This window comes from Macrobrachium rosenbergii, chromosome 43 (assembly GCF_040412425.1).
Source record: "Macrobrachium rosenbergii isolate ZJJX-2024 chromosome 43, ASM4041242v1, whole genome shotgun sequence".
In the NCBI taxonomy this organism is placed as follows: Eukaryota; Metazoa; Arthropoda; class Malacostraca; order Decapoda; family Palaemonidae; genus Macrobrachium; species Macrobrachium rosenbergii.
In genome coordinates, this window is record NC_089783.1 from 17,309,972 (window position 1) to 17,319,281 (window position 9,310).

The 9,310-nt window shown below is 34.4% G+C and overlaps 1 protein-coding gene across 1 annotated transcript in view; it reads left to right on the forward strand.

Moving 5' to 3' along the window:
• Window positions 1-820: 820 nt before the first annotated feature.
• LOC136828502 (uncharacterized) overlaps window positions 821-9,310 on the forward strand; it is a 171,652-nt gene continuing 163,162 nt past the window's right edge. Inside the window, exons 1-3 of the mRNA XM_067086542.1 lie at window positions 821-2,463; window positions 7,832-7,889; window positions 8,623-8,651. Of these exons, the coding sequence (XP_066942643.1) occupies window positions 1,890-2,463; window positions 7,832-7,889; window positions 8,623-8,651 (661 nt within the window). The 5' untranslated portion in view covers window positions 821-1,889. The remainder of the gene's footprint in view (window positions 2,464-7,831; window positions 7,890-8,622; window positions 8,652-9,310) is intronic.

Below are 9,310 nucleotides of genomic sequence, written 5' to 3' on the forward strand. Positions count from 1 at the left end.
AATTTAATACGAAGTGCGTTTTGACATACGATAAAGAGTACAGGACAGAAATGTAAAGACTCAGTATACCAAAGTATACCAAAATTTAATACCGAAAGCATAAATACATAGGAACAATGAGGAATATAGGTTAGAAGAACCAAGATTCAGCAAAGGTTTTGGAAGAGTTCTGAATACGCGGCACCAAACTATTCAAAATCAAGAAGAAACAAAATCCTTATTTATTCGAACACAGCTCTGAAGTGAAATTACAAGTGAATCAGGAAATCTATAAACTCGAACTGACAAACTCTAGTGCGGTCGCTGCTTGAAGCAAAAGAACGAAAGTTGGTCCTCCAAAAATAACATTCAAGGATAATTATTATGACGATGAAGGTAATGGTTGTACGGCTGTTCTTGCCTGCTTAGTGTTGTTGTGCCCGTAAGGTGGGGGCTGGGGGGGTGGCGGGCGGTTAGTGCACCTTATGCGGTGCGCTGTAGGCATTACTTAAGGTTATGTGCAGCGTCCCTTCGGACCCTACCTGTGCAATCCCTTTCATTCCTATTACTGTTACCACTGATCATATGCTCTTTAAGACTTTTCGTCCTCTTTTAACGATTGACTCGGTGTAACTGCGAGCTTTTCCTCTCGTAGTGCCGTTACACCTTTCAAATCTTTTTACTGTCAATTTCAGTTTCAGCGCTGAATGGCCTCATCACTTGTCCCAGTGCTTGGCCTTGGGTCAAAATTCTATATTATTTTTTATTCTAAGGTAGCTGTAACTTTTTTGGGAGGGATTAAGGGGAAACAAAAGTTGGTACACCTATTGACTTCCTAGCAGGGAAAGAAGAAGAACCCTCGATTGTTTACAAACGTCGTTTTGGGACGCTCTTCGTGTTTTGTGATTTTTAGACCGTATTTTGAGGTTTTTTCTCATGACGCTGGACTCCAACTTGTGAGTAAGATGGCAGTGAACTAATTAGTGCTTCAAGTGACCTTGTTTGTTGCATAAACTCTTTATTTAGACCTAGTCTGTCTCGATACGCCCTCCAGGGGTCTTCAGGCCGGAGCCTTCAGGCAAGACAGCTTCAGGTCCACTCTTGTGATGTGACGTAATCATAGAAAACGGAACGTTTTCTCCTCGACGGCGATGGCAAACCACACCCATATGTCTGTGAGACTTGAACCAAAGATTTCAGTTGGTTTAAAGTTTTCCTGTCCCCCAAATTATGACTCCGCATGTGATGCCTTATTCAGTAAATTGAAAATGAATGAAAGAGACATACGAGGATTCCAGAATATACCAAATAACAGAGTTGCTGTGAAATTTCTTGAGGCTGATGTTTTTGACGTCTTCATACGAAAGTATGAAGACAGAGTGATTGATTTTGGTAACGGGGAAAAGGTCCTAGTTGTTGATTTGAGAAGTGTGTATACTTATGTATCAGTATATTATGCACCATTTGATTTGGAAGGCTCCCTGTTAAGTAGTGCCCTCAGCCAATATGGAAAAGTCCTCCGTCTAAGACATAACACTTTTTCTCTTGGGAGGGCAAGTGGTCTGTTAAATGGAACACGCACTGTGAAAATGGAAATAAAGAAAAATATCCCTTCCTCCTTAAACATTTGTGGTTATAATGTCGTTTTTGTATTTAATGACCAGAAAAAGGACGTGATACAAATGCGGAAGAGACTCTCATATGGTAGTTAACTGTAACATGGATAATGAGCCTAAGTTAAATATCAGTTTGAATTATTTTCCAGCAATACCCGGTAAGGATTCTGATAAGGGTGATATACCGGAAGGAAATGGAACCTCTGACATTCAACATGCAAAAGATAGTGAAGGAAATGCGGAAATAATATTGGCAGTAACAAAGAAGAATCTAGCATCCTTGAAAAGGACCAGATGGAAAATATAGGCCTATGCGAAGCAGTAGAAGAACGACTTGTAACCATTCCCTTACGCAAAATTGTTGATGATTTTGCTGGAATTCCAATTGAAATAGAAGATAAATCACAAGACTTGGATGGTAATGTTACAACTGATAATGATAATATAAAGGATACTGACAGCGACAGTGACATTTTTGCAATAAAAAGTGCACCCGTAGGTGCTTCTCAAGTTATAACTGATGATGAGGGGCCTCCCCCACCCCCAGGCGAACCTAGTGTTCCTTATACTCTTGGAAGTCTCTCTCTCGTTGGCGATGATAAAAATGAAGAAAATGAAGAAATCAGTGTAGCGGCTTCAGTGTATAGGAATGATGAATCTGTGGATGATACTGCTGAAGAATGTGAGATGGACTTAGAGGTAAATAAAGCGGGTGCTATTGAAGATGAATTGAAAAATGATGATAAAGGTCCAGATCTGGTGTCCGAAGGGCAGTGGAATATAGATTTAGAAACTGTAGGTAAATTAACGCTCACTAAAGGAAAATCCATTAAAGAAGAAAGGAAGGAAGCAAAAATGAATGGGAGAGGTAGGTTGTCAGAGAAAAAGAAAATGTAATTGTTTCATTTTTTCGGCTTTATACTGGCCTTTTCTGTTGCCACCTTAAATATTAACGGCTTAAATAAGGTAAATAAGTAAATGAAGGTTGTATCCCTTATCATGTACTATAAAATTGATATTCTGCCAATTTAAGAGTGTAATGTTAAAGATATTTCAGTTTTGAGTTATCTCACTAATTTTGCGAGTATAGTGTTGAACTCATCAATCAATTTAAAAGGGGGAACAGTGATATGTATAAATAATAAAACCAGTGTAAAACTTTTAACCAAGGAAGTGGACATTAATGGTAGAATTGTGGGTGTAAGAGTATGTTACAGTAAATGTATTATACCTATTATAAATGTGTATGCCCCATCTGGTACAAGTAAACTTGCTGAAAGGGAAGACGTCTTTAGAAATGAAATAGTGTACTGCCTGAGACATAATGATTATCTAATTTTTGGAGGTGACTTCAACTGTATAACATGCACAAGAGATTGCAGTGATAATAACAAAGCCGTGTCATCTAAGTCTATGAATACTCTTGAGAAAAACCTTGCTTTGAAAGATAATTACAAATTCTCAAACAGAACATCAGAGTACACTTATATAGGCTACGTGAAAACTATGGATCCAGAATAGATAGGATATATACTGTAAAGTTATTTGATAATATATCTGTTGACACCGTTTCAATAAGTTTTTCAGATCATAGTGTGGTTGGTTTGAGGTTAAACATTGACATGTATAAAATTTGCACAGGGTATTAGAAGTTAATTAAATGTGAAAGTTGTAGATTCTGATGAAATTGGAGAAAATTTTGCGCATGTGTGGCAGTGTATAAAGCAGAAAAAAAGGTACATTTGATAATACATATATGGTGGGACTGGGCAAAATTACTGTGTAAAAATTTCTTAGTCAAATTGTGTAAAAAGATATCACAAGGAAAGTATGGCTTGCTGAACTTACTGCAAACAAGATCACGTAATTTTTATGACGTTACTTGCAAAACTAGTGTAAATTATGACAGTATTAAACTTCTCAAGAACCGGATTTGTGACATCCAGAATGGAATTTTAGAAGGCATAAAGATAAGAGCCAAACTAAATAATCTTACAATGGGTGAAAAAATATCTGCACATCTACTTGGTGCGGAAAAAAAGAAAAATCATGCTAGCATTACTAGCATAAAAAAAACCCAGATGGTTCCATTATAGAAAGCACAGAGGGAATTTCTTTTTTTCTTAAGGAGCATTTTGAAAGATTGTTTAGTATGGTTGCAGGTTAGGAAAAAAGTCAAGACTATTTTCTTAGCTTCTGTCATTCTGTTTTGGACCAAGGAGATGTAAATTTGTTAAGCAGAGATTTAGAGGAAGTTGAGGTTTTCGATGCTATGAAGAGTATGTGCAAAGGTAAATCACCTGGATGTGATGGGCTTCCTATAGAATTCCTCAAAATGTTTTGGTGTATAATAAAGTCTGATATTATGGAGGTGTTCAAATTCAGTGTCACTAAGAAATATATGTCAGATAGTCAATACTTGGGTATAATAAAATTATTAACTAAAACAGGAGATTTGTCCTTGGTGGAAAACTGGAGACCTATATCCCCACTGAATGTTGACTATAAAATCTTTGCTAAAGTTTCAGCAAACAGATTGAGATGCGTTACTGGGAAGATTATCTCCCCAGAACAATATTGTGCAGTGAAAGGAAGGTCAGTTGTTAACTGTAATAATACGATTCGAGACGTAATTTTTCTTGCAAAACAAGACTGTCAAGACTTGGCAATCTTAAGGCCTGTGATAGGGTTAATATGGATTTTGTTTTTAAAGTAATGGAGAAATTTGGTTTGCCAGATAAATTTGTGGCTCTAGTCAGAATTTTGCATAAGGATTGTGAAAGTTGTATTTTTGTAAATAGGTTTATTAGTTTCCCTTTTTGTATTAAAAGGTATGCAAGACAAGGCTGCCCGATGTCAGTGCTGTTAGATTGTATATTTCAAGAACCCTTGCATAGGGCAATAGTGAGTAATAACAAGTTAGTAGGGCCAAACCTTCCTAACAACGTAAATATGTCTGCAGGGTTATGCAGATGATTCATCTATAATTTTGTCAACTGATGATTCAGTTAAAGTGTGTTACAAGGAAATACAATTTTTGAACTTACGACAGGTGCACAGCTAAACAAGGACAAAACTAGTATAATTGGTTTTGTGAATGGGAAAATCGAAACATCTGGCCTCTTAGTTGGTTGAAAACTGTTGAAAGTATAAACATTCTTGGTATAATTTGTTATAGTGATTTTGAGGTTGTGTGAAGAGAATTGGTCTCGCCTTGCTAAAAATATTTGAATATCAGTAGGTTGCTTAGTCAAAGACAATTATCTATTTTCCAGAGGGCTATTATTATTAATTCTCTAATTATGTCCAAAGTTTGGTATATTTCTCATACCTTGCCTCCCTCAAAAAAGTACATTGCTCAAGTAAATATGCATATTTTCCGATATATCTGGAGGGGCACTTACCATCCCGCAAGCAGAGATACTCTTTGTTTGTTTAAAGAAAAAGGTGGATTGGGAATAATAAATGTTTACTTTAAATCATTAGCGATTTTCAGTTCGACAGCTCAGAATGATATTAGAAAGGTTATTGGTTTAAGTAATTTCTGTTGCAAGATGAGAATAAGCTTTTTGTTTGATTAGAAGGAAATAAATGAGGTTTCATTTGTGTCAACGTCATTTTATTCAGTAGCAATTGATGTAATCAGAAAAGTTTGTCTTCATGAAAAATTTCCTAACTGAAGTTGTAAAGATTGCTATAATTTTATAAGGCCAGAAAATGCACCAAAAACTGAAGAAAGTTAGCCTATCCACTTTTGGACTGGAAAGTGGTATGGGAGAGCATAAGCAAACCTTTCATTGGTATCATGGAAAGAGAGTTTGCTTTTAAATATGCTCATGGAACCTTGGCGACCAACAATCGGTTGAAAATTTTAAATATCAGTAACAGTGATAAATGCGATAATTGCGAAGATCTTGAATACATATTGCATACGTTTTATTTTTTTAGTCACATAAAAACAACATTGGTATATTTCAAAAGTGTGCTATTCCATACGTGCAACATAGAGACATTTTTTTTTAAACACCTTAATGTTCAGTTTCAATTATAGGGCAAAAAAGGATTATAATAGTGTCACTGTATTAGTTGTAGGGTATTTGCATGCTGTTTGGGTTAGTAAAAAGAAACGTTATACGAAAGAGGAAACAGATGCCTTTGTTAAGAGCAAATTTGTTACGATAGGTGGCCATTAAAAATAATTACAATGAGAAACTAAATGAAATGTTCACAAAAGACTACATTAATTACTGTTTTTGAGTAACTAAATTTAAACATAAAAATTCATAGCAGGAACTCTGTTAAATGCCATGGGCTTCTCATGAAAATTATGCAAGGTTATAAGTATTACCTGGAAGGTTATAAGAATTGTTAAGAGGGTTAAAAATATTGCAGAAATTGTAGTTGTGATAACTGTCATATATTATATCATTAAATTATGGAATGTAACTCACTCAGAATTTAGGGATTATAATATTACTGGTGATGAGACTTTTAATCTTTTGCATTGATGTATGTAAACATATTGTATTCCTGGTAAGAAGAAAAATTACCATTGCAAAATCATGTAAATACTGTGAAATAACTGTAAAACTACATTAATGCATTTTTCTAATAAAGATAAAAAAATTGGTTTCCTATTAAAAAGACGAAACTCTGCATATTATAAAAGCTGACAAATCAAATGCACTTCTGTTGATGGACAAGGATCATTATGAGAGTAAAATGTTGGTAGTATTAAGTGATCGGTTAACATACTCGGTTCTGAAGCGTAATCCACTAGAAAAAGTTAATAGTATCTTCAAAAAGACGTTTAAAATATTGTTACGTTGGAGAAAGGAGCTAATTAAGAAATTTTGTGTTGTTTGTGCATCTTTGTCTTATCTATATGGTTTGATTATAAGGGCAACAATCCAGTTCTACCAATTATTAGTACTGTTGATCCATCTGCATATAAGCTGTCAAAAGGGCTTGTTAATGAATTGGCACTCCCATTAGGAAGTATCTTGTATGTAAATAAACAATTTGAATTTTATCAATCGGCAAAGAAATTTGAATAACAATTTAGACTTTAAAATATCACTTTTGATATAACCTCGCTTTTTACTAAAGTACCTGTTGATGATGTGCTTGACTTTTTAGCCGACGAGCTGCAGAATTATGAACCTTCGCTGCCATCTGATTCTATTTTAGAATTAATCAAACTGTGTATAAAAGATTGCAAATTTATTTGCAATGGAAATTTTTATAAGCAAGGATTCGGCATAGCAAAGTGGGATCCCTTATCACCACTTTTAATTAACATCTACATGGAATTTTTTTCAGAAGTTTCTAAGAAGTATTTTACCAGAAAAAGTTTTATGGTTTCGGTATGCTGATGAAATTTTTTTTTTATTACTTTGTCAGTCAATGATAGATTTCTCTCTTTACCGAGATTTTTAAAGAATTCAGTGTAAATGTTCTTTTTAAGAATTACCAAACTATAAAATCTATTTTAATTTAGAATTTTCAAGTTGATAACATAGGTTGTATTAAAGAAAGTCCATGCAAAGATTATAATAAGATATATTTCGGCCAGAGTGGTAAATTGCTGGCAGCTGAACTCAGTGAACGTGAATATTGTGTTCGTGTAGGAAATAGGTCTTTTTGCACATTAATAATTATAATAATTCCATGGACTGGAAAATGCTAGGGAGGTTGTTAAAAGAAATATCATAGAATCAAGTGTAATGAAACTAAAGGTATATTGTATTTTTGATATTAGCAAAGGTTTATATCAAGTGAATGTTTGTATTTTGAAAGGGTATTGTTCAGCAGTTGAAAATCTTGTAATTATCTTGTTACCTGTTATGTTTTTTAGGACCACGTTAAGCAGGTGCAATTTCTTAGGTAGTGGACTTGTGTGCTCGTTTACTGTGTCTTTTGGTTGTTGCTTATTCTTTTTTTATTGTTTATATATTTAAATTTTTGACGTTCCTAGGCTGTTTTTTACTTTGTACTCTATTCTGAAGAAGCGTATACCAAATACATGAAAACGATAGGTAATTATACCTTTTAATATTAACTTCAGACTCTCGTATTATCCTATTTTACATCTATTTTTTCACGTGTTTTTTCCTACGCATATTATTTCTAACAAACATTCTCTTATTTTTAATCGTATGTGTCTGTGTTTGCTCTTCAGTAGTTGATAAAATGGTCAGAATGATAATGATCGGTGAATTTTTCCTTTCTTGCAGAGGCATCAACGTCCTTGGTAGCTGTACTCAACAACCAATTAATAATCCGGTTTAAAAGGTATGTTTTTTTATTTATAGTTTATTTAAGCTTTTCACAGAAAATGGGTCACGTTATTGAAATGACGTTACCTAAATTTTCTTACCATTCAACAGGCTAAATAACTGACTTCATGCAAAGCTTTATTTCCCTCTTGCATTCTAAAGCAAATTTCTATATTGATGTGAAATGCAGTTTTGTAATTTCCTTCAGTATTATTGTATAGTACATGGGTCTTTTTGAAAAAGACACCAGTTTTCGAAGCTAATACTATTTTAATAAAATCAAGCACTAAACACTACCCAGTTCATGTGTCTTTTCTGACATACATAAGGGGTTCACTCTCATAATTTAGAAATTATATAAGTTACAATGGAACCCCCTGCTTATACTGGACTGACTAATGGAGTTAAAAAAATTGCAGTGTTCTCAAAATGTTCCCGTTTCTGTGGGTAAAAGATGCCAATGTTTTTCTAGCGTGTAAACCGGGCTTTATATCTGGTTGACAGGAGTAGGTGTCCTAAATTATTTTTCATTTACTGTGCGCTCATAAAAGTTCGTTATGAAAATGAATTTGAAGCGACTCATATAGAATACGAAATGCTTTAGTATAATTGCATGAAGTTGAATAAATTATGTTGATTATTACTGGTGAATAGATATATGCATACGGATTTGCATAGAATTTGAGTTATTTGTTTTGGCAAATGACATTCAGATTGGATTATGTTTAATTTATTCTCTTTGTTTTCAGGAAAACACATTATCTTATCAGGCAGAAAGGTAAGTCAATACTGAATAAAAGTTATTTTTTTAATGTGTTATGATACACGGGAGGCTCTCAACAGCACAGTCTTTCAGTAATATAATGTATAGTTGGTGGCAACTGGTCTCCTAGGTCCAAGAATGCCACATGTACTTTAGTTGCCTTACGCCAGGTGGTGACCGTAACCTACTCAGGTGGCCAGCTAAAAAAAAAAAAATAATAAATAAATAAAAAGGAAATCACGGCTTCCTGTAAAAGCTAGACCCACAAAAACTATTTCTACATGTACCCTGGATTATGATCTTAGGGGAAAAACCTTACGAACAAGCTACCAGAAACTTTTGACAAGCCACAAAACGAAAATGTGCTTCAAGCGACACAGGTAGTAAAACGGACTACGGCTGTGATGGTATACTGATACATTAGCCAACCAAGAAAAGCTGTACTCCCTTTACCTTGTGTAATTCTTTTATTTTTCAGTACTTTTAGGGTTTGTGTGTGTTTCATGGACATCCATGGAGTTACTCTAGAGAAAAGTTTTAATACACTTCCTCTCGGCTGTACATATGTTGGATGTAATACAGTGGAAAGTGATAGCAGGTGTTAATTGTTTTTGGTTACAGGTTTCTATGAATTGATGAGTAAGGGAGTGGGTGGAGGGCAGAAAATAGCTGAG